The 27,258-nt window shown below is 39.6% G+C and overlaps 1 protein-coding gene across 1 annotated transcript; it reads right to left on the reverse strand.

The window, feature by feature from the left end:
* Positions 1 to 1,036: 1,036 nt before the first annotated feature.
* On the reverse strand, positions 1,037 to 13,343 carry LOC137258476 (sodium- and chloride-dependent glycine transporter 2-like). The gene is made up of 15 exons (XM_067796161.1): positions 13,183 to 13,343; positions 12,634 to 12,715; positions 11,540 to 11,678; positions 11,258 to 11,389; positions 10,607 to 10,892; positions 9,042 to 9,174; positions 7,973 to 8,107; positions 7,510 to 7,613; positions 6,969 to 7,093; positions 5,849 to 5,961; positions 4,949 to 5,086; positions 4,491 to 4,590; positions 4,000 to 4,100; positions 2,579 to 2,746; positions 1,037 to 2,325 (listed from the first exon to the last, which is right to left on the reverse strand). Exons 2-15 carry the CDS (start codon positions 12,694 to 12,696, stop codon positions 2,191 to 2,193), a joined length of 1,872 nt encoding a protein of 623 aa, XP_067652262.1. The 5' UTR covers positions 12,697 to 12,715; positions 13,183 to 13,343; the 3' UTR covers positions 1,037 to 2,190.
* Positions 13,344 to 27,258: the final 13,915 nt, after the last annotated feature.

Consider the following 27,258-nt stretch of genomic DNA (forward strand, 5'->3'; position numbering starts at 1 on the left):
GGTTTGTTGAATCATATGAACAAGAGCAATGAAGTTGCTTGCCAGCGTACATGACGTCCGCACCTTGGGGCGCCAAAACAGGACAGATGGATACGGGTGATCCATATCCAGCATAGGTTCCAGACAGCAGTGACCAGATCAGTTCTGGACGACAGTGCAAGCACCCATATGCATCCCTACACTGTCACCATGGGTTACAATCACATTGTTGTCTATCATCCAATGTGGTTGAGTCTGGAGGACGGCTTTCTCAACACGTTTTCAAGCTTGAAATGTCGGGACTTCAACGTGGCTACAGTCTTGGGAAGAGTTATCCTCAATTCGGTGTTATGTAGAGGAATCGTTTTTGGGGTTGATCTGTAATAAATTGGGTTTGGATACGTGCATGTTACAGAGAACAGTTTTATTTGTTGTTAATGAGCAGTTGGGCCGGCATGGGCTACTGAAATCGGACCAGTGACACTGGTTTCGACAGGTCCTTGAGTGTTCCGGACATATATCTCCCCTAACCTTTCTTAAGTCATTTTGACTTCCCGTATTTCATGTAAATGTATTAACATGATATGGCACCCACTGACTAACGTAGCTCTTAATGCACGTGTTTTTAAATATAATGATGGTTTGATTTGAATATAGTTGGATTAAATCTTTGTTTGTCCTTTAAAAACCTCCTCGAAGAAGAAAGAACATACTGAACAATTCAAAAGTGCATCAAAGGCTGGATCTGGGTATTCCACGACAGGAAGATAAGGCGGATTATTGGGAAATAATCTTCCGGATAAATTTTGTCGCCCAGAATTGCAATACACATATCTAAATATGAGTGAGTATGGTCTTACGTCATATTTAGCAATATCACAGCCAGAGAACACTAGAAACACTAGAATGTGGTGATGGAACCCGCGTCTTTGGTGTGACGAGCGAATGCCTCAATCACTTGACTACACCACTGGCCCTCAAAATATGAAGTGTACCATATGTAAAATATTCAACATATGATAGACAGCGCAAGCTTACAAAAATTCAAATACTACTATTTTAAAGCTTCGCAACAACCATGGCTTTTATTGTGTTGTTACTAAGACAAGACCATTGACAGGTGATTAAATGAATTCACACCGAAAGCTGAACAACTCAACAAAATGTATTATCGTCTGCAGTCTTACATGTTTGATTTCTTAGCGTGTAAATAGGCACATAGAAGGCAAATGGAAAACATCACGCCATGGCATGCGTTCAGGTTGCTGGGTCGGACATTGCTGATTGCGCGCCGAAACATCGCAGATCTATGTTGGTGCTTCGAGTCATTAGTTTGTCCATTTGCAGATCAGATGATTGTAATAACAGGTCTTGATCCACAGCAGTTTGTAGTATGTCAGTATGACAGACAATTAGGAAGGAAAACATTGTTATCACGAATTCTTCCTTTGCCACGGGCATATTACGTCAAATGACTCTGAGGAACCTCCCTCACTGCTTTTTTTCTAAGAAATCTTCACCCAATGCATCCATCGTTCAGGAAATGAAGTAACATAGATCAAAGGATGCAACCATTTATAACGGGACCATTGTTTAGCTCTTTCTTATCAAGTATATGTTATCAGCGTGCAGACTTTTAGAAAGTTGCACACTGTTGCCATGGTGTGCAGAATTGAAAATATGTCGTCGGGAGGGAAGGAAAGGGAAGTAACTCAGGAAGGAACTCCCCATTTCAGATTCTAAAGTAAAGTTAAGGTAATCGTGCACAAACATAATTTACGTCATCATTTGTCTCTGTCTGAAAAATGTAAATCATAGACATGTATTGAAACATTCCTGTATCTTAATCAAAGGTTTCTGAGAAACATCGTTCTCATGTCAGCTTGGCACACAGAGTTAAGGGCAAGGGCAATAACTGGAACTTAGCACACAAGTCATTGTACAGAGAGACCAGTAACATTGTTTTCTAAAATTACATTTCTTTAACTTCTGTGAAACAACACAAAGACCTCTTTTCATTTAACGAGAACGGGTAGCACATTATTGGTTGACAACATAGAAGTAAACTAAACCATATACGTTCAATTGATCGTTGCTTGCATCGTTTAAGTGAAAATCTCTACAATGTACGGGAAGACTGTGAAGTGGTTGCCAGATGACGTCCCAAAAAGCCACATAAAATGTAGTAGGATAACTTAGAAATGATGTCCCTCACTTCCTTCTGTTGATTCCGAACATAAAGAAAAAAGTATCTTTGATGGAGGTTGAATCTGTTCGTTCTTCGACATCATGTCGCTTTCTTAACCTTTGCCAGACAACGTCTGGAGACACGGATTGTTTAACTCGCTGCAAAAGAGAAGGATTATTAGCTAGCGCAATAACGTCATTGACAAGGTACGGTAGTTGTTCTCATAATATTATGTACCAAACATTCATGAAATAATATGCCATATTTTGACAGGTATGTTTAGTTGCATTAGTTGATATTACGATATCCTTGAAATGTTGCTGATGTGAAGTAAATGTTAATCCATTCACTCAATGTATATAGTCTACGATTTAGAAGCAGTGAAACAGGTTTGAAGGTAGCAACATATACCTCGGACAGGGATCCTTTTTTCCTGATAATTGTCATTACCATGGTTGCAGGAATAGGGACAACTGACACAAGAGCAATACACCATCCGGCGACGACAGCATATCCTGAGTACTTATAGTAACCGTATGTAGGGTTCTCGTAGGAAGCCATAGTGAGAACAAGCACCACCTTAAAAGAAAGGGGGTCTTTGATTATGAAAAGCTATTTTTGAATGGACATTCCACGCCAATAACTTTCTTGATCATTTGAGACTGCCGGTGTATCTCATTCTTTATGATATCAATTATTTTTACATGACCCAAGATGATGAAAAGTCCAACATCACATTTATCATCCAAAACTATGTTCCACTGGAGATATTGCTTGTGTGAGATCCAACAAGATCTAGCAGATATCGATTTGACAGCACATTGTGTTCAATGCCTCGATAATGCCATGGCGTTATGAAATTGACGACGTGACAATGTTACACTGACCTCGCTGCATTGCAAGAGATGTACGTACATGTTTCTTTGAAAACCAATGAACACTGAGGTTTTATGATAAACAGAATCTTCCGACATCAAAGGTATCAAGATTTGTTGATAAAAGTAAAAGTGTCATCGGTTAGTCTTGGATATTTGTAACTCTCAAATCACGACGTAACTGATATCAGTATACAATTGGATGAGATTCTCTAATATATCTTCAGTAACCCATGCTTGCCGTAAGAGGCAACTAACGGGGTCGGGTGGTCAAGCTCGCTGACTTTGTTGACCCATGTCAATTGTTCACATATCGATGCTCATGATGTTGATCATAAGATTGTCTCTCCAAGGATAAATATTTCCACACCTCTGTCATATGGCTGTAAATAGTGCTTAGTGCGCAATATACGTAAACTCACACACTCAGGTATAATTATATATAACATGAATGGCCTAGAGAGTTCGCGCGTTTATGGAAATATGTCTTGTTACATATAACAATGTAAGTTAGACGTATGTGCTTCTGTTGACTAATGTGGAATATATCCATTCATATAACCATTTCTGCATTAGTTCTTCTATAGTTTCTCAATTGTTTCTTTCAATTTTTGTGATCAGGTTTTGTGAAGCGAAGACGTCAAAAACATACACATTATTCTTTATGCGGTGAAAACTTGTTAGGGACAACAGGCTAACCCTTTCATTTGTCGCAAACACATGGAACCCTCACTGTTTTTCATTGATTCATTCATATCCGTTCACGACTATAGTGCCTTTAACGCTCACTAGAAAGTAGGAAATGAATACTGTTAAACAAGTAAAACTGTGGGCTCTCGTTACCCTGATTATAAAGGTGTGGATGATTTGGATGTTTGTTAAAAGTCGAACACTAACATGATGCAAGGAACACTAATCCAGTGCTTATGTTTTATAAGGAGTAGATGACTTTGTTACCAGCAAGGCCGTAGGAATGAAGATGAAACACACAATCATGTAGATGGCTGGCAGTGGTCTGCCTGTCATGGCTTCTACGTCAGCAGAGAAGCGTTCAGCTCCTGAAGATGTACAATTATTATATCGTTGGCATCATCAAAAACGTGTGTGTTTGAGTCGATTCGTTTGTAGCTCTCTTGATCGTCCTCTACATACACGAGTCAATCAGTGATATTGTGAACAACGTTAGGCGTTGTGGAGGACAATGAGACACAATCAAGCAAGTCACAAGGCCATCTTAAATAGGACTATAACATGAAATTTTGAAATTAAAGTACGTCTGCAAAAACAAACAAACACACAAAAAACACACAAAAAAAAAAAACAAAAAAAAAAACCAACAAAAAAAACCCAAGCAAACAAAAAACAAAACACATCAAGTGAAGGCAATCATCTCTCAACCTGATTTTATGTGGAGACAGAAGATGATATTGTTTGAGAAGGTGACTCACCGTATAACCAGCCGATGGCGATGCACTGAAGTACTGCAGTGACAAACAAAACGACTGCCGCTACATACCAATCAATCAAGGTAAACAGGTACACGCCTCCCTGTAAAATACAGTCACTACATAGGTAGAAGGCAGCATGTAGAATCGACATCAATCAACAAGGGAAAAAAACCTTCTAAGGTAAATACGTGTAACGTATGATTTTTACAAGACTATCGTTCATGTTTTTTTCTCTATACACCTTTCAAGTGTAATTGTATATGAGTGAGCGAGTATTCAGCATTTCAGCAATATTCAAGGAATATTCGACATCAGCAATAGGCTTCACACACTGTACCCATCCTGGGAATCGAACTCATGTCTTCGGCATGACAAGCGAAAGCTTTAACCACGAGATTGTCCACCGCCCCAATTGTATATGGGAATATTATTAAATTTTAGTTTAATGTAAAACTCACTCTAGTGGTAAAGATTATCCCCACAAGAAACGTTGCTCCCATGAAGGCAGTGGCCATAACGGGCTGCATGTACTTGAAATGAAACCTCCCTGGTAGAAGTTCTTTTATACATCTGAGAGCTGATTCAGCATTTGCGAACTACCAATTACAGAAACCGTGAATGAGTAACAGAAAGACGATATTGCAAATTGTAAACAAACATTTCACATCAAATATATTACAAGACTGGATGCGTATTAGGTTTTGGCCAGTAGTCAAAGTAAGTTTATTTCATCGACAACTGATAAAATTTGTTCACGGAACTTTGTGTCACTTTTAAATATAGCAGTGTTGAAGTAATTCCGAAATAAGGTTTTAAAGAACGGAAAGTCTTTGATCAGACATCAGTATACCTTTCGCAACATTTCACATGTACCATTTTATATATACCTAAAGCAAGTGTTGATTGCAAAACGACGATCCTTTCTCAAGGGTAGTGCACATGCGACAACATGCAAATGAAATAAACTCAGAAATTCTCTTTACATAAGTTTGTTTAAATAATGCTTTGAATTTGGAAACTTCGTCCTTCATGGAAAATTGAACACGAGTAGAGGAGACAAACTATCTTCAAACATTTCTTAATTCAATATCTGTCTTTGAAGACTTGGTGGTAGGGGGATACTTAACTTGACCACGCAAGTCTTGAGCCACTGAATGCCTGACCTATATCGGTTGCAACGATACATTTAGTTGTGCATATTGTGGCTCCTTTGTCACACTCGACATCTCTAGATAGGAAATGTCTTCACGGCTAATTAAATCATTTTTAAAGTCTTTATGTCAAATTCAAATGCACAGAATCAAATAATATTTGATAATTTGAAATCGTGGTAGACATCACTATTGAAACTGAATTACCACAGAGTCTATCACCATCATCAACGTTGTTACAAAGAAGAGGACCGACCATAGCTGAGGTACCGGAAGAAGTGCAACTGCTTCTGGATATATGATAAACCCAATGCCAGGTCCTGAAAGAGGTATATTTCATTGGCATAGACCTGAGTAAATTACGAATTGTTCCAAATTCCAATGATCGTTCAAACGAACAACTTCGACAGATCACTCCAGTCATATTATTTAGGCATACACAAATTTAAGGAAGTGTTTTGTGTTTTCTAATAATTCTACTCTCGAACTCCCCTGATCGCAAAATGTTCTTTTATTTTTAATGCACCTCAGCACACATCTTGTAAACTGGATACAAACACTGGTTTCCATGAAATACAATCACCTAATACGATACTCATATTGTGGCTCTTGTCACAAACATGACACATTTGTGATCATATTTCTGATCTAGACTCAAGTGCGGGACTCCTGAATGATGCATTGTGGTCGTTATATCAAACGAATATTGATACACATCCAATGCCAAAGTTAGAAATCACTTGCATACATAGGCATATGTATGCCTAGAGATGACAGAGGGACGATATTGAAGAGATGCAGAATGGTTCTTTAGGCATTTGTGTAGAAAACAATAGTGGTATATTACAGGTATATTACACACGATCTTGATATAACTGTTGTTTGTACTGACTTTCGAATGCACATGCAGATTGGAATTAACTGAATAAAGAACTGTTTGCATATATATTGAATACTCAACCCAGACCACCACCTTTGAATGATCAGATGTATGGGTTGAAACCGCTCTGTTGAAAGATGATACCAACCAACATTCACGCAGTTCGAGTGTAAATAACAAAAGGCAAATATGCATGGAATATATATGCGAGCAACGATAAACGGTCCAGGAGCAGACACACACTGACACACAAGTGTCACTCTTATATGACCAGTTAACCAAATACGTCCTGATACTTTACTTATTCCATATTATCTAAAAGTGCAATGTGTGCTCAGGACACGCGGCGGAACAGATCAAAGCATGGCATGGAAACAAAGGAGCTTGTATTTCTGAAAATAATGCCTCCTATGTCCAACTGCAACCAGGGTGGTTTCATTTCACTACCTGATGTTACGACGTCATCAATGGATTGCTGAAGACTGTGAGCCAGGTACCCGACGGTAGAAAAGACCACGAAGCCAGCAAACACACTAGTGAAGCTTCCAGCTACTGTTACGACGACTGTTGTCCTGTGTCAAAATATTTTATATATTCATAATGCACACACACCGATAGATAGATAGATAGATAGATAGATAGATAGATAGATAGATAGATAGATAGATAGATAGATAGATAGATGGATAGATAGATAGATAGATAGATAGATAGATAGATGTCAATAAAATACGAGCTACAGACCGCCAGTCACCAAAGCCAGACCGCGTTACAGAAGATATATATATGTTCACTCCTTGTCCTAGAGGCTGTGTCAACGGTCATTTGTAATGGTTTTCAAGAGAGACATCCTGCTGACCAGACAAATATTGTGCAGGTGAGCTGAATTGTATTAAGTACACCACTGGTGTTACGAAATATAAATCAGTCTCACATGGAAGGAAAGATTACGATGTCATTTTAGAACGTACTATTTGAGGAAGAATACCTTATTATGCTGCTGTGGAACGGGTTGTGACTCGCCAATGTTATCAGTGTGCCCCATGACGGACCCATTGAGAAGAACACTTGTATCAGAGCTTCAAGCCACACCTACATGTATGACAAAGACGCACATTTTAATCTGAAAGTTGATTCTGGCGCTTCAAAAGATAATAGTGTGGGGAAAATGTATATACCAAATTAGAACGTTTTACCCATTTCCATCAATGTTTTATCTGCATATATTGTATTAATGTGTGAGGCCTGTTGACAGACAAGCAGAGAGGCAAGTCAGGGAAAAGGAGGGGCGATCACTGACTAGCCAATCCTGACCATCTACTGCCCGAGTGATTTCACCGTTACACTGGTTACACTGTTTGGACACTCGACCTGCCTCAAACTGTTGTACTGCGAGAATAAAGAGACATCCAACCAAGCCCGAAGAGGTGTTGCAACAGGGTTCACAATACCTGAGAGTGTCTAAGACGTGCAAAGTCGGGCGTCAGATAGAATAAAATTCCATCCTTTGCGCCAGGCATGGTGCACGCCCGGATCAAAAGCACCGTCAGAAGAACGTAAGGCATCAATGCCGTCACATAGACTACCTGAAGGATAAAACAGTATTCTTTCTATATTGTTGTATAGACTTTGCCTCATGATACTGAACATATACAAGAAGCTCTTAAACAATTGGTAGTCTTAGGAGCTACACTTGAAAAAAATCCTAATGACGCATGCTGGTTTGCTTGCAATTGTAATGAGAAATGAGGTCACCTAGGATCACAGACTAAGTTTGTTTATTTGTTGGCCAACGTCGCACTCAGCAATATTCAGGACAAGCCAGTGTTCCGCGGCACGAGCATCTGGGGTAGATAATATGTGTCAATCAAATCAGCGAACCTGATGGCCACCCGATCTTGTTGGTCACCTTTTTCAGACCAGCTGATTCTGACGGCAGGTATGTGACGTAGTTAATATAACCTTATACAAGACGTAACCTTGTGTGAATGTAACCTCAGGTTATGGATAATAAATGGGAATGCGCACGTTTTAGCATAAATGCACTTTTATCAGATTGTTTTCGTAGACGTTTTAAAGACGTTTGCTGAACATATCCAGCATATATTAAAACTCTTTATCACAATTTGAAGAGAAACTGTGCACAAAACGACGGGTGTTCCAATATGCCAATATGGACGAAAGTGCGAATTTTGGGAGATTCAATCATAAAGAAATATTAAGAAATTTATGGGTTTTGTTAACAGTTACAGGCTGTTAATTGTAACCTGTATATCGTCAGTTGGTGTTTGATCTCGAAGAAAATTATTGACAACGAGTCTCACTCCCTGTTCATTCACCGGAATTCCTTGAAGAAATGTAGTGTAATCATGTAACTGGTTATCTGTTCGTGTGTCCAGTTCCAATTCGGTCTTACATTAATGTAATTTCCAAACACATGTTTCTTTTCAAGATATGATCAACATAACAAAGAGACCGAGCCTGATACATTAGTGAATGATACATATGGATAGCCAGTACCTTTCCGACAGATCCGACTCCTTTAATGATGCAGAGCAATACAACCACACATGTAAGGAACCAACAGAGAACCAGATGGGGTTGTATTGGCCCAAGGTCGTCGACCCCTGAGGAGATGTCCAGAACACGATATCTGAAACATAAGAATTGTTACCTGTGAAAGTGCACTGTAACTGTCCGAGACCAACAACAAATTAGCATTTTGCAAGTTAAACAATTCCACTGTCGATAGTATTGATGTAGTTAATTATGCTGGTTGATAAATGTTCACACACATTCTGCACAGGAATGGTCACAAATGGTAGGGTCCTATGATCTTTGATTCAATCACACTGTCTATAACTGGAGATACTGAAACATATTCAAGCATTTTGTTCTATGCAGTTGGGATCTTTCATAGGTAATTGCCCATTATGTTGATGTGCAAATAGGTAGAGGAATACTGAAGTTCTTAAACCCTGCAATTTGATAGTGATTCATCAACAGTGCCTATTAGAATGGAGTGTAAATGAATGTTTGAAACAATGGTTGCGCTGTTATACACTTCCCTACATACAGTCAACGTAAATGTTCAACACCTTACCCGTAATGCCATTCAAAGTCATTAGCGGTCGTCACAGCTAATGTGATACTTGTAATGTGTTCGCTATTTGTAGGTTATTATCGTGCAGCTATTACCGAAACTCATGTCTGTTACAATTTTGGTTATGCGCATGTTGGTATGGAGGATGAAGGGAATATTTTATGCATGCAGGCGCTAGCTTGTAGTGTAAAGGTCATGGCCGTGTGGTAAACTGTCACATGAATGACTGTGCCCAGTACATTTTGTAAAGACACGTGAAGGTCCCGGGGTAGAATAGGCCTTTAGCAACCCATGCTTGCCATACAAGGCGACTATGCTTGTCGTAAGACGCGACTAACGGGATCGGGTGGTCAGGCTCGCTGACTTGGTTGACACATGTAATCGGTTCCCAATTGCGCAGATCGATGCTCGTGTTATTGGTCACTGGACTGTCTGGTCCAGACTCGATTATTTACAGACAGCCGCCATATAGCTGGAATATTGCTGAGTGCAGCGTAGAACTGAAGTCACTCACTCACATTTTGTGAAAGAGCTGGAATGAGAAAGGTATTAAGTAAACACCGCCTACACATTAGTTGTGGGAGGTCGCTTGTCGTTAAAATTTACATCGTTGGGTAAAGAAACATTGACACATTAATTTGAGGATGAATCATAATATGCGTACATCAGCATCAAAACCGTTGATCACTGGATTCTGAAATGGGTAACAGACACACATCTGGCAGCTTGTATATCTAGACCATGGGCATGCGGTTATCATGAAACAATACAGTGAAATATGCCGAGAGCTGGCTGCATTTGTCATCGCGTAGTGTATAATGCTAGAACAATGACCTTGGATGGATACTTGCTATGTTAAATAGATGACCGATCAAGATAATGTTTGCATTTTACTGTTAAAAGCAAACCCTACTAGCGGTGCTTTCTAATGTGGAAAACTGAATAGAGTCTGATCTCTGAAGAGATTTCTGCGAAGACTTACTGCCAGAATTCCTCAGTGGACGTGTGCCCAAAGACACTTGCTATTTCTGAAGAAGTATTCCCACTCTCTGCTCGGAGAGTGACATGTTCCTTTGACATATTCTGGGGATTAAAGAAACGCGTCTCCCTTGAAGAAACACATTGTGGTGTGTTCCATGTGTTATCGCAGGTTGTCCAGGGCAGTACCGTAGAGAAGGAGCTATATATGTAGTAGAGGGCCCAGGCAAACACCATACTGAAGTATGGCACGATGAGACAGCCGAGAGTCAGAATACCATAACCGATACCTGTCACAAACAAGAAGGAAAAAAAGCGTTCAGCTTACTATTTTTGCTCTGACACATTTACAAATTTAATTCAATATTCACTCGTTTGTCGAGGATACTGAGTAATATATATTAGTGAAATCATTGTACTCGCTCTAAAACCTAAACGAGAAACCATGTTGACTGTCAGTGGGGAAGGTTTAATTTCTTCAGTTATCCTAGATATACTTCAGGATATATATTCCTATCAAAATCGATGAGGAAGGATCTTTGAACTAGCTAATTGGTAAATGATCATTTGACTGCACATCGTCGTGTTTTTTATGGAAGGTAATCATTAATCTTTTTTTATTTTTGTGGATGCTTTATATTTCCATGAAAAGTACCTGTCATGATTGGACACATCGACCACACCTTTATTGGCCCGCGAGAGGAAAACTGACCAAGTGCAACTTCGAGAAAAAATAGCGGCATGGACAAAAATACCACGAAGATGATATATGGAATCAGGAATGCACCTGAAAACAAATAGGTTCAAAAGCATACAAAATCATAGGATATGATCAATCGAATGAAAATCGACTATGTTGTAAAAACATTAGATGAAAACTGATCCTTAGTCGTACTGATTGATTGCAGTTTTACTCTGGTGTTCAGCTAAATCTTACCTCCACCATTTCTTTGGCAGACATAGGGGAATCTCCATAGATTGCCCATTCCAACACTGAATCCAAGCATGGCCAAGGTACTCTGGAACTGGTTGGACCATTTTGAGTTATCACCATGGGCTTCGTCAGTGTCTTGATTCTGGAATACATAAATTAAAATTTATTACATAGTGAACGTCAACAAGGACGTTTACTCAAACTCTTAGCTCCGCTGTAGAAGACATTCGGGTCTTACAGATCGCCGCCATATAGCTGCAATATTGCTGAGTCTGGCTAACCATATAAAAAAAACCCTATTTTGGGTTGAATATTTCAGCATGCCGTCCGTAAGTGGGCGCTGACCATGACAGGCGATAACCATGACAGGTGATAACATATATACAATCCATCAGGTTTGTCCATATTTAAAATATCTGCATGAAGGTGTCCTTCGTTTAAGAATTTTGGTAAATGGATGGGTCATGGCTGAATTTCATTTAATGAATATAAATATAATGCTGTTGACAGAGAAATCGTAATGTCGCAGAGTAAAGATTTCAGTATGTTCAAACAACTTAATTGTTTCAATGTGCATCCAAAGTATACCAACATTCTATCCCCTTTGTCCGTAACGGCATTCAGCATACATTCAGTGTACCCCGCCTATCAAAACCCCCCATCCGAGTAGGACACTTTAATTCTCTATGCTATCAGCAAATGTCGGTTAACAGCTCCATGTTTCGGAGGATCTGACGTATGTTGATGTCCATAGAGTAATGACCTTGGACACCGTGGCGTAGAGTTCCTGTTGATAAAACCTGGCAGACATGATCAGTCAGAGAAGCAGTCCCAGGTCTAGGAGATGGACACAGATCATCGACAGAATGGGAAGTATTGTGCGTTGACTTCTGCAAGTGTTTAAGTGACAGAGTGTCATCGGGGTGACTTCTGTCTTCCTTCTTCTTTCCATCAAAAATCCTCAACTACCATCCGTGAGCATCCCAGCGAACGCTCTTGGACACATCCACATACGTGAGAAATGGTTTACTCAATGATGACAATTTAAAACCTATCTATGATAGTATACCGTTATAACGTTCCCTTTTGTGTCTTACCTTTTGGATTTCGGCATCGTCCGGTATCTTGGACTCAAGGTCTTGTATGCTCACATTAGTCATACTTGAAACAGCCAAAAACCTGCCACACAAAACGGGCTTCAAGAACGTGTATTAAATACACACACACACACACACACACACACATACACACAGAGAGAGAGAGAGAGAGAGAGAGAGAGAGAGAGAGAGAGACTAAATGACGAGTTGTGCATGTGGCAAGAGTTCTTCATGCAGTTTTCCCAATACAACTTCAGTTAAACATCAGCAAACTGCCACATGAAAACACTGACAGAACAACTAACAAACCCATTTTGTCATAGATCATATTCACTGTCTTTCCGAGAGTAAGTGGGTATGGTTTCAGTAAGGTTGCATAACGGGTAGTGGACGTGATGAACTCACTGATCTATTCATAGCACGTTCAACAGAGTAAGACAAAAAATATAAAAAAAAAGATGCTGGCAAGTGTGAAAGATCGTACCAACACAGCAATACAGGTCAATGAAGTGTGAAAACGAAATTTAGGAAAGAGACCAGGTCACTTACAAAGTTTCTATGCCCTTTTCAATATTTGCCGCTGATAGTTACAGCCAGTGAAGACTTGGGACGGTATCTCGCCAACTATTCGTGATCAAATTTACTCCTCCATGACTTGGTTCACTGTGGTATGACGTTCTTCATCGTTACGCTCAGTATCTGTTTTAGGTAGGTTGCCTGATTTCATAGACGTATATTTACCAGTCGATGTCATAACGATAGAAAAGGGCTGCCTGCAACACGTCAAATTTACGTAAACATTAGTGCGACACCGAATCATAAACAGTCCAAAACATATATGTTTAATCACTTCTCACTCCAATATGTGTGATATAGGTAGTCCATTTCATTTGCAGATATTAATAATGAGAATATTTGTAACACGCCTTTTCCAGGCAAGATATCTTGTTCAAAGTGGACAATCTAGTTAGGATCACCCAAGCTGCCTGTTAGGCGCTTGAAGGTTTATGTATATATAAATCACTTCTCACTCCAATATGATGTATTAATGAACAAAGTTAACACACAGGACTAAAGTTAAAACATATCGCGTTATTGTGTTATCACAATACCAATTGAACACACTGGGAGGTTTCGACCTGTGTTCCGCGTTAAACGTCATAATATACATACAAAAGTAATTAACAGCTAAGGGAGAAAACTGGTAATTTAGGAACTCTTCATTTAATTTTGGTGATGGTAAAGCCTCCTCTTAACTGCTTCATGTCATTTGTCTGACAAGTTGAGAAACAAGTTTTTACCTAGTATTTGCACAGGTAATGTATTTAATATAGATAATGTTAAGGGCATTATAACAGATAATTCTTTGTCAGATTTTTAGCACTATATATTTTAAGCAGCTTACCCAAATCAGACATTTGTATGTTAAAAGCAAAGGGAGACAACTGACAATTTTACCAAAGCCTCATTTACTACTGGTGATGGGAAACGGAACCATTATACAATATAAATGTCAGTGATTTACATTCTGACTATATGTACTCTAGGTCTGGAGGCCTTTGACCCTGAATAAAGAATCTTGAATTTAGTTGAGCAGTTCCTCATTCTGCGTGTGATACACTTGCAGGTTGCAGTATATTTACATGGTACAACATCTCCCGGTCCGACGATGGTAAACTGATAAAGCATATTATTCATGTGTGGACAGAAATATATAATGCTATATGTATATACCAAGGAATAATGCTCCCTTTTCCCGTGAGAGTCACTTTCATGGTATAGGGACCCACGACTGTGAACTTGACAGTAACAGTACAAATCAATTCACAACATTGTTACTCCTGTCGTCAAGCCAATGTAACAATCACGCACTTGACACCCGACCTGCATTTTAGACTTGGTGCAGTCGCTGCCGTGTGATGGAGCAGACGATCGTTTTGGTATTTTTCTGGTATAGGAAGTTTCCGTTTCATGGCATGAGAATAAAATTTGCTCTAGCGATCGTCAACTGGAGAAATCAAAACGGAAATGGTATTTTGTTCGGTAATCGCCGCCTGTTCGGTAATACCCGACGCCCACCAAAAAACGCCTTTTGACGTCGTTGAAGTAAAACTACTAGTGAAGATGGACTTCGGAGGCTGAATGGTATACTCCTTCAATACGATTTTGCCACCACTTGGAACCAAACCCAGGAATTATCCCAGCTGTTAAAGTGGCATAGACTTTTATAGTGGCATAGAACATTCAATAGTTGAACCAATCTAATATTTGTGTTATATTTCCATGACTTCACAACTGGCCCGTAACAAATCGCACATATTGTGGTCAAATTCTCCAAATTTATATTTTGTACCGAATAGTTTGCGTCATTCTCGGGCAGTGTATTTTAATGCACGTTGTCGCTGATTTTGAGCAAGCAGGGTTACTGTGCAACCGTTTAACAGAGAATGGGTCTTATGATTACCTCACGGTTAGACTATGACCGTGCTCTGTTCAGATGTCACCACCATTTCGAACTGCATGCCCCCAACAAACCGACCAGCGTCCAACTTGTGCACAGTTGTCAGTCCCGACATTGAGGTCGGAGAAGTGTCCTTACAGTCATATTGCACTATTCAATTTATGAATACATGCATGTTTAGTGAGTGTTCTACACAGCACATAAACCTATCTCTGTAAACTGAGAGGCCTGTTATGAACTTCCTAAAAACCTACTCCAATTACAAAACGTTGCCTTCGCTTTAAGTGAAAAGTTGCGAGTTTTAGACAGTGGCATAACACATCAGTCATTGGCCTTTGAGATATTTTGTAATCAGTGCAGTCAAGATGTTGATGTTTTAGTATATGCCCGGTGGTAGTACTGTCTACATGTCCGTTAGTACTTGTTTGTACAACGATAATATATATCAACAGAACAAAGCTGTCAAACAGCTTACACGGAACACAGACACATGTGACAATCCTGACAGAAAACCCAGTCACGGAAACCTGTAAGACCACGGAACGTCGTTGGCGATGATTACATTTTATGTAAGCCTACCATTGTCACGGCGCATGTTTTTCATATGTTGAAACCTTTATGATTATGTTCATCAGCCTTGTTACACTGTTCATTACATTCTTTCTAAATCTACCTTTAATTAGAGTCAGTCTATACCTGCAGTATTGCCAAAGTGACTTTAACTCACTCACGCACTGTACATACGCTTAGAACAATACATCTATATACCAATATCGACGAAAGCACTTAAACTCATCAGGTTTTGCATGCATTTCATCACCAAAGCTATAAATGTACTCACCGCCATCAGTTTGTGTCACAAAGGATTGAGACACAGCCAACATTGCAACGGAGTATAGACAAATATATTCGCTCTCTATGGAACCCACGTGTCTCGCTTTGGCCATTCACTAACCTCCTCCGTGTCATTTACCTTCAAGGCTAATCCCTTATTCTCTTGTATCGTGAAACGCGCAAGAATTCCCTCTGCAATGACGTGTCTGCTACTGTTACTCGAGAACACACATTGTCAAATGTGTAGATGTCAAATAACAGCTCTGTGCACGACAGGGTCTCATAAAAAAGAGGCGCTTTAAAGCATAGCTGTATTCGTAGCTGTTCAAGTTTGCTCCAACGTTACACAACCTTATTGCCAAGTACAGTTTATAACTGAATATGCAGTCTCGATGTTGTGATAACGGCTACGCACCCAAGTGTGGATTCAAATACACTCAGATACACTTTTTAGTTGGATAAACCATCTTATTGTCTGTCGGGTATGAACTTATGTAAAGGTAAGCATTGTTCAAGAAAGTAAGTTTATTTGATGGATGTTTATTTTTCCTCTGAAGTTTCTCGAAACAACTGATAATTTATGAGTGACAATACCTGGTTGTTCGCAAACATGGTCAGTTCAGGTCATATATATGATGAAAAACGCAGGAAATTGGTTATTCATTTGTTCAATGAACGTAAGTAGCTTTAAATCGGTTATTTCCTCCTAAAAGAGAAAACGCAAAGAGACCTGTCAGCTGACCATATCATGCATAGAAAATTATTGGTTTCAATATGAACATTAATATTATGAATGTGAAGTGTATTTAGTAACCCGTTGCTACATGACGTTAATTCCGTGTATTTCTCTACGAGGTATGGTGAAACGGGGTTTATCTTTGTTCTTAAGAATATTCCGCTCATACGGCGACCTGCATGAGTTTGAATGTGTAGCTGTTTGGACTTCCCCACTGAGGTAACATACAGTTAAACATGAATACCCCACTCAGTCCTTAAGCTTGTTGTCTCGCTAATGCCGAGGGCCACACAGGAATCAAGTACCATATCTTTAATTGTTTGCTATGACGCAGCCGGGGATCGAACCCGCGACCCTCCGCTGGCGAGGCGGACGCCCTAACCACTACACCACAGAGGTGACTATTTCTCTAGCTTTTATCAATGAAACTATTTCTTGAATGTTCATGATATCGCAAAAGAACTGGAGACTTATATTTGAGGTTTGACGGACGTTTACTTGTTATTCAAAGCCTTTCAAGTTTGATCACACAAAGGCAGGATAACTTTAACTTCAATACACTTATGTAGAACAATGGTACAGTGTTCTGGAATGCCGCAATGAATACGACACCGAACCTGCTTTATACGAATGTACGACATGAAAAAAGAAATACACGACGGGAGGAATACCTGCATTCACGTGACGAACATAACGCTGAGAGATTTTGTAAGTTTAGACGAATACGAGTGGAGGCTGCTGCCCAATTAGGATCGCTGGCACAACTTAACTACGAGATCCATGTGTTAGCAATCGTACTATCATATTACCAGATGATCATCTTGAGGTTGGACACAAACTGTACGGTTACACAAACAATGTACACATCTGCGGAAAGTGCCAGCATGATCAACGACATAAAAATGAAGCGGGACCCAAGAGACAGGGAATGCGGTCTCAGACTTAAGTAGTTATACAGAATGCGGGCAAGGAAACACAGTCACAAAAATAACAAAACGAACCTAAGTAACAGTACATAGAATCAGAAACAGAAATAGAATCCATGTAACGCACATGCAACACTAATGGCGCGTCTGTGTGTGGAGACAAATGGGATTTTTGCGGACTACTGCCAGTAAGTTCATTCCCCTCACAATCATAGACAAAGCGTGACGCACCCCGTGTGCAACGTGTTGGTCACTCGTGTGAGCTCAGTGAGCACGGAAGTGCATCTACAGATACACACATATAGACTTTCACCGAAAAAGATCACATGTTAGGTTGAGTCAGAGGTTGATACTGGGCCAGCTGTGTTCATTTGTATAGGAAAGTGTCCCTTTTAAACGACATATTCCTGTAAGACAGATCAAATCGATGACTTGTACATTTGTGTAATTATATGATGTTTACGATTAGCTTATCTGGGAAAAGACTATTGTTATTGCACCTGCACATAAATGTGCGCATTCACATGAGCGTACACACACACGCTTTAAGAGATGAATCTTTACATGTCGTGTGACAGCAGGGAGATGGTGAAACTTCATGTGTCGTTTTTGACACCGACGAAGCAGCTACGTAATGTTCCATCAGTCGTGGCATAAAACGTTGATGTGGGACATGAGGTTTCAATCTGTGCAGCCGACTACTAGCACCCAAAGACTTGTACCTCTGTGAACCTCACTTCAAACGTGTGAGGTGGCCACAGTTTCCTAGATCAGAGCTAGAATATTGGTCTTCAGTAACCCAAGCTTGTAAGAGGCGACTAGTGGGATCAGATTGTCACATATCATCGCTTCCCAATTTCGTATGCAGATGACCACTGGATTGTCTGGTCAAGACTTGTTATAATTAGAGACGGTCGTCAAATCGCTGGAATATATGTTGAGTGCTGCGTGATGCTAACTCACTCACTCACAGTTTCTTAGCACAATCGTTCTGATGAAGCCTTCTATTGCGCCATCTGTCGTCCTTGGTCGACGTCTGTCATCAAGATCAGTTGTCCATATAGTGGTTGAAATCTGCCACTTACTGACTGTGAAACTTCACAAGCTTGTACTACAACGCTCTGTTCCAAATTCGAACATGCCAGCTGCACGTTCAGAACGATGAATCTGTTTTATCGCTGAAATGTACAGCGTGCAGATCATGAAAACTGTTTGCATGACATTCATGATTCGTGAGTGAGTGAGTTAATACTTAACGTCACATCGGCAATATCTCAGCCATATCGTGACGAGAACATTCAACAATGAAAAAGAGCATATATAAATCATAAAAACCCGTCAACGAAGGACAGTAAAACAACTAGAATATCACAATTTCAATTAAAACTAGCATGGAAAGTTAAAACTAATACCACTATTTAGACAATACAATATAAAAACAGACTATAGATCGCCAACAACAGAAGGTAGATCACCACACTAGGAACCATGGGGACTTACAGTACCTTTGCTACCTGCATGGTCCCTAGTTGGATTTACACCATCCCTTCAGCTGCTGGCGATTGTATGAAAAGTTAGCCGAAATTAAAAGAACATGAATGCTACGATTAAAATCCTGGTAGACTTAAATTTACTGTGAATGTTTGTGGACTTACGTACCCTCTCAGGAGGACAATACTTTTACAATACTTCAACCCCCTTTGAGGGTACAGCCACCAAAGATTCAAGTTACTAATTCAAACTACCAATCATTAAAATGCATCTATTTACACAACATAATTTCAAAATTCCACCAAAAAATCAATTTCTTTTAAAAAACCAATAATTAAATGACAACTAACAGTGCTAAAAAGGTCCTTGATAGTTTTGACATTGAAAAATTTATCCCTTGTGATGGAGAATTCAACACAGTCAAGCAGAATATGCTTGACCGTGACTCTCTCATCACAAGGGATACAAAACGGAGGATCCTCACCTTTTAAAAGGTATGCATGAGTGTATCTTGTATGGCCAATGCGACATCGTCGCAAAATGACTTCTTCAAATCTGGACTGACAACCCAAGTATGTATAACCAATGTAAGGTTTTATTTCATGTAGTTTATTTATACCTACTTGGGTGTCCCACTTCTTCTGCATCAGATCACGAGTGTAAGCTCTAATGCTAGCTTTGTAGTCAGAATAAGGAATAAGAAGTGGTGTCACAGATTTGTTAAGTGCTGCCTTAGCAGCAAGATCGGCCATTGCGTTACCGGAAATGCCAACGTGGCTGGGTAACCAACAGAAGACGATGTCGCATTGGCCTGTAGCAAGATCATTATATAATTCAATTATTTCTATTAAAAGTGGATGTTTACAAGAAATATTTTTAATAGCCTGAAGGCAAGAAAGAGAGTCGGAATAGATTATATATTGTTTATGTTTATGGCGTCTTTGAATATATTTAAGAGCTGTTAATATGGCGTTAGCCTCAGCGGTAAAAATAGAACTGTTGTCTGGTAATCTAGAAGATATTGTTCTGGATCCAATGACAGTGGCACAAGCCACCGCGCCACCGTCCTTGGACCCATCTGTAAATAAGGATTTATAACTGCTATATTTATGTTTCAATTCATGATATTCTTGTTTATACTGTAATTCATTAGTTTCTGATTTTTTAAATGTGGTCAGTGTTAGGTCCACTTGGGGCCTAACCAACTGCCAAGGAGGAGAAGAGAGAAGACGGGAAGGAGCTATATTTTCCAGCTCAATGCCGGCAGCATCAAGAAATGGTTTAATTCTTAAACCAAGAGGCGGTGCAAGCGAAGATTTCATATTGTATAAGTCCTCACACAGAGGACTGAAAACACAGTTATATGCAGGGTTTGACTCACTGGAATATAATTTTGTTACATACTGTAAAGCTAATTTGATACGTCGCTGCTCAAGAGATGGCTCATCAGCCTCAACGTACAGGCTGTCAACAGGTGAAGTTCGAAAGGAGCCAAGACAAAGTCTTAGACCTTGATGGTGAACAGAATCTAAAAGTTTCAGGTTGCTTTTACAGGCTCCACCATAGACAATGGAGCCATAATCAAGTTTTGACCGGATCAGTGATCGATAAAGTTGCAGGAGGGTAGCTTGGTCCCCTCCCCATTTAGAATTTGAAACGACTTTCAACAAGTCAAGTGCCTTCAGGCATTTAGTTTTGAGGGATTTGATATGTGGTAGAAACGTTAAATGTGAGTCAAAAATTAATCCCAAGAACTTGGCCTCCTTTACAACTTTGATGGGAGTGCCATCTAGAGATAGTTCTGGGTCCTTATGTGGCTTATATGTTCTGCAAAAATGTATACAATTAGTTTTGGACTTCGAAAATTTGAAGCCGTTTTCAAGACACCATTTATTTATTTTGTTTAAACACAACTGCAGTTGCCGTTCAATAGTATGCATGTTTTTACCTCGACAAGAAATATTAAAATCATCCACGAAAAGCGATCCATCAATTGAATCGTTTAAAACTTTTGATAAACTGTTGATCTTGATACTAAAAAGAGTGACAGATAAAATACTGCCTTGTGGAACACCCTGATCCTGATTGTAATGATCAGACAGGGTAGAACCCACACGGACCTGGAATTGTCTGTCATTTAAAAAGTTGGCAATAAATTGAGGCAAACGACCTCGCAAACCAAAGTCATGTAAATCCCTCAAAATACCATGTTTCCAGGTTGTGTCATATGCTTTTTCAAGATCAAAAAAGACAGACACAGCATGTTGTTTATTAATTAGTGCGTTTTTAACAAATGATTCTAAACGCACTAAGTGATCGACAGTACTTCTGTTTTTACGGAAACCACACTGTATATCTGTGATAAGATTATTTGTTTCCAAGTACCAAACAAGTCGATTATTTATCATGCGTTCCATGGTCTTGCAAACACAGCTAGTTAGTGAAATAGGTCGATAATTGGACGGATCCGTATGATCACGTCCAGGTTTAGGTATTGGTACTACTATGGCGTCACGCCATGAGGGAGGAAAGTTACCCGATGTCCAAATATCATCAAAAATATTGAGAAGAGTTTCTAGGCAGGATTCCGGTAAGTGCTTCAGGAGTTGATAATGTATGTTATCAGCTCCAGTAGCAGTGTCATGAGCTTGATCAAGAGCAGTATGGAGTTCATGAATAGAAAACGTTTCATTATAATCTTCCCCATTATCAGAATTGAAATTAATAGTTTTCTTTTCTTCTTGTTTTTGATATTGCTGGAATTTTGGTACATAATTAGAAGAGGAAGAGTGTTTAGCAAGGGTTTCACCTAGTTTATTAGCAATATCTGATTTATCAGTAAGCAATTGATCTCCATGTTTAAGATGATGGACAGTAGATTTAGTACCTTTACCTTTGATTTTCTGGACCATGTTCCATACCTTGGACATGGGTGTCCGAGAATTTATTTTGGACACATAATTTTGCCAAGATTGGCGTTTGTTTTGTTTAAAAGTACGCCGTGCTTTAGCATTTAAAATTTTAAATTTATTTAAATTATGCACCATAGGATGGCGACGGAAATAATGTTCTGCTTTCTTCCTTGCCTTCCTAGCTTGTTTGCACTCATCGTTGAACCATGGTTTTCTTATGTGTGGAACTACAGAGGAATTTGGTATACACTCATCAGCTATGGAATTCAGTTCATCAGAAAAAGATTTAATAGCATCAGGAACGTCAATAAAACGTTCTGGTTTTAGTTTTTCAGCACACAGTGTTTCATATAAAGCCCAATTAGCCTTTTTAAAATTCCGCCTTGATGATGGAGGAACATCAGATGGAGTTACAGCTTTTAATATAGTAGGAAAATGGTCACTTCCACACAGGTCATTGTGGACTGACCATTCGAATTCATTTAATAGTTCGGAATTTGTCAATGACAAGTCGAGAGCAGAATAAGTCCCTCTACCAGGGTGTAAATATGTGTTGGAACCATCATTATAAATACATAAATCATTGTCGGAACAAAAGTCCTCCAACAATTTCCCTTTAGTGTTTGTAGTTACACTACCCCAGAGTGGGTTGTGCCCATTTAAATCTCCCATTATAATACAGGGCTTCGGGAGCTGGTCATATAGAGCTTGAAGATCAGTTTTGGCAAACGTTGAAGACGGCGAAATATAGAGAGAGCATAGCGTAAATGCTACATGTAAAGTAATTCTCACTGCAACAGCCTGCATGTTAGTAATAAGTGATACAGGGCTTTGAATAACGTTTTGTCTGACTAGAATGGATGATCCACCAGAGGCTCTATCACCCGGAGGTGAAAAACAATGATATGTATTAAAATGACGAAGGTCAAATGTATCTGTTTGTTTTAAATATGTCTCTTGGAGACATAACGCTGAAGGTGTAAAATCTTGGACTATTAGCTGTAATTCATGTAAATTAGTCCTCAGTCCTCTGCAGTTCCACTGTACAATATTATTGGAATAAACTATCTTTTGGGGGGATTTATTGGGGATCTACCCCGCACTCTTTTGGAGGGCGACAAGCTATGTGCCCTTGTTTGGATGTTTTCGGAAACATCCATATCTTCCAAGGATCCGAACTTATTAAAAAGTTGGATTTTGTTACTAGACCCCTTTGAGGCTCTTCCACTTTTACCCTTTTGTGAAGATTCACATCTAGATTTAAGCTTGTTTTTCTCAGTTTCTTTCACATTGGATTGAGGCGTCCGTTTTGCATTTGTCTGAGATAATTTCTCCTGTGTACAAGGTACATCCTGAACACCCATGGGCTCCGGAAGTACGTCAGCAGTTTGAGTGGATGATTCAGGTAGCAAAGTCTGAGGAGTGTCAGTATTAATCCATGTTAAGTTGGTTTGACAGCAAACAGAAGACTTGATTACATTCACGGTTGGCGAAGGCGATGTTCGGGTAACAGAAGCATAAGTTTCTGTTAAGTCTGATCTTTGGACAAGTTTTTTTGCATCTGCAAAGCTAATGTTTTGAGTATATTTGATTTTGTTGATTTCCATGTTCCGTTTCCAAACTGGACAGTCTTTTGAGAAAGACGAGTGACTTCCGGCACAGTTAACGCATTTCTTAAAGTTGTTGGTACAATCTTCTGTTGTATGTGTCTGCTCACCACAGTGAGCACACGTGACAGACAATGTACAACTATTCACTCCATGTCCAAATTTTTGGCACTTAAAACACCTTAATGGGTTAGGAACATAGGTATCAACAGCGATGTTACAGTATCCAGCTTTCACAGATTTTGGAGCAGTTGGCGAGGAAAAAGAAAACAAGTATGTGTTTGTTGGAACAGTTTCTTTATTTTTCCGGGTTGTAAACCTTTTGACATGCATGACACCTTGATCTTTCATCTCTGTCCCAATATCTAATTCCGTCATGTCCGCAAACAACTGATCACGATCTCGAATTATGCCTTTGCTAGTGTTGAGCGTCCTGTGAGCTGAGACTGACACAGGAATTCCTACCAACATTTCAGTTGTCATCAGGTTTGTAGCTTGCTGTCGTTTACTACATTCAATGAGAAGAGCTCCTGAACGCAAGCGTCTAACATTTTTGACATCCCCCGCAATGCCTTGAATAGCCTTCGATACTGCAAACGGGTTCAACTTTAGTGGTGTCTTATCATGAGTCTCGATCACTATAAAGCGTGGCCAGTAGTCAATTGATTGGGTCGGTCTGTGTTCATTATCATCTTCATCAGGGTCCAGTGGACGTTTTGCTTTTTTAATGGGGGTTTCGTAAGCCATAGTTGGTTTTAAATGGTTCATCATCCGAGCTCCCCACCCACCACGGAGTATCACAAGGACAATGCCAAAGCAAGCGGGCCTCCAGCTTGCAGCACCAAGGATACCCGGATGATATACTCCAGTAGAAAAATCAAAAGATTAATATTTCCACCAGATTGGCCCATGAGCCACCGCCTTCTGGGCATACGACTCTAGGCAAAAACAGATATAAAATGATGAATTTCAAATTACAATCTCCAAAGAGCCAAGCATGAAAAATCAAATTACCAGTTTCATAAATTTTGAGCAAGAAATAGTTGTAGCTCAGGGCTTGGCGTGACCAGCCGATTGATAGAACTGGGCCAGTTCTACCACCCGTCTAGGTGAAGTAAGGGCCAAAGTGGTGTGTTGAGCAATAGGAACATTGGTCCTTCTCCCATTGCCCTCAACCACCAGGATCCCCTCCTCCACCGACACAGGGCCGCAACCCACGGCAAACGGGTTGGTGGACCAAATATCCCCCCGGGTCCACTACGGGGGTGTCGGCGAGCTCTTGGCGTTACCCAGCACCCACCACGAGGAGGTGGCTCGCCACGGGTGCCTCATGATTCGTTGTTGCATAATTATAATAAACATTTTCTAAAACAATAAGCACCTTGGTATGAGCCCTTGTGAAAGTAACTCTGTAATAGATGTTTCTGACGCTCTTTTCAGAACGTTAATACAACATAAAAGATTTAAGAAAGAACAAACGTTGTTGAGATGCAGATTTCCAGTCTGCAATGAATGATACATACTGAGTAATGGAGATTGGTAGTCGATAGGTGCGTGTCATGACGATGCGTACGCTGGTGCTAAGTTACCATTTCTTCGCGAACACCTGGTGTCGTCAGTGATTTGCAGTAATTCATTCATGAACTGTTCTTTGCCAGTTTTGCTTCTTACGCCCAACTGAATCTATTAGGCTGATAATCAAAACTGCTCCTTCTTAGATGTTGCGATTTTATGTGAGCATGTGTAATCTTTACTGTTAATAATTTTCTTGTGAAAATTCTAACACTACCGACAACTCAGGTGGCATAGGAACAAACTCGCAAGTAAGTGTGACCATTTCCGCATAACATCCAGCATAAAACAAAATGGGTCGATGCCTTTTTAAGTGTTCAAACCGAAGAGTGTTTAAGTCGTGCTAACTCAGGTGTCAGGTACAATAAAATCCCATGCATTGCGTCCGGAATCATGGACGCCCTGATCAGGACGTAAGGCATCAATGCCGTAACCAACATCAGCAATGTGTTCATATTGTGAACTCATAATACAATCAGTACGGAACCTGTCAGGAATGTCAATGTAAAGCAAATAAAAAACCAGGCACGTTTTTGCTATACTGGACATTGATTAACATATTCTTAGGGGGGATTTTGCTGCAATTATTAAAAAAGCCCGGTCTTACATATGATTGGTGCTAAAAAGGTTGGACAAACCTTATATATATATATATACATACATACATACATATGGTGATCTGCATTCAGTTGTTGGCAATGTACAGCTGTCTTTAGTTGTTGGCAATGTACAGACTGTTTATATATTGTTTTTTTTTTTCATCTACAGTTAAAAGGTTTTTAGACTAGTTTTGTTTTACTGTACTTCGTTGACACTTTTATGATTTATCACGATGTGGATGTAATACTGCCCATGTGACTTATAAAGTTAACTCACTCACTAATATAGCATAACACAGGAAGTCGAGTCAGATAGCCATCCCAGACTATGGCATATTTAGACACTAACACTATCATATGTTCGTTCTTTCATAAACATCCTTAGGTTGCCCTCATCCTTCCTTTTAATGCACTACCCATACGTGAGTTATCCTGTGTTTCAGAGGTAACAGAGTATACACTGCTGTAATGGGTTTACTCCACACGTGTCGCCCATACTTACGCAATAGATATACAATACGATATAAATCATTAAAATATTACATGTAGACACAAAATGCAAATATTCGGATAATATATGTATATTGTTTAGCTATCGTTTTACAAGGTAATTGATATTCATAAGTCTGATAGCATTAGCAATGGCATGGAACCTAGCACATTTAATAGCCTTACTAGGCACACACTGTATGAAAAATCAATACGCCATGAATCTGTAATGTGGAGATATTTTAGTAAATTGTATTCATGCGTATATACAAACACATAAACTAGTCGTGCATATCAACAACATACATAAATGTATTAATGATGTTATATCCATTTTATCACAATTACTTTTCAGTAATTAAGTAAGGAAGTTTTAAAGTCATTATTCACAAAACAATAGGGATTGAAGATACGCCAATTTTATGGAATCTGGATGAACAGACACAATATATGCACCTCCATCCTGAACACAATCACACATGCAATGATGTACATGCAATATTTTGTTGCACATCTGAGTTCTTACTCCCCATCCACGGGATGACATGTCTTCCGATACTAGATGATAGAAATGAACAATTAACATTGGATGACTAAAAGAACATATAGTACTGAACTATAAAAAGAAATATCGCGCCGATTGTGGTTTCTTAAAGCGCACACTTTAAGGCGCTCAAATGATAACCATGGACACTTGGATCCATACTGTGAGAAAGGCCTGGTCGAGTCCTTAGGTGTAGGCCATTCAGCCTTTTTTGAATCTCGTCCCAAAGGTGTTCTGTTGGTCTCTTCTGTTGGTACATCGTGGGGTCTCATGACTTGGTCAATATAGCGAGAGCACGTCTTCTCCTTATCCTTGCCCGAGATTATGGAACAGCACGGTGCCAACTGTCTGGTTCAGAGTGATAGCACCAATCAATTTATTCATGATCCGGTCAGACGACAAGTATCACTAGGCATGGATAAAAAGTTTTAGCAGATTGTTACACGACCATGCA

Source organism: Haliotis asinina, chromosome 12, assembly GCF_037392515.1.
Source record: "Haliotis asinina isolate JCU_RB_2024 chromosome 12, JCU_Hal_asi_v2, whole genome shotgun sequence".
Taxonomy (NCBI): domain Eukaryota; kingdom Metazoa; phylum Mollusca; class Gastropoda; order Lepetellida; family Haliotidae; genus Haliotis; species Haliotis asinina.

Coding starts and splice junctions, on each gene's coding strand:
- LOC137258476 (XM_067796161.1), bottom strand. CDS start 12,696: ATGACTAATGTGAGCATACAAGACCTTGAGTCCAAGATACCGGACGAT. Junction 7,094..7,509: donor TTCCACAGCAGCATAATAAG/GTATTCTTCCTC, acceptor ATTTTGACACAG/GACAACAGTCGTCGTAACAG. Junction 2,747..3,999: donor TCATTCCTACGGCCTTGCTG/GTAACAAAGTCA, acceptor CTTTCTTTTAAG/GTGGTGCTTGTTCTCACTAT.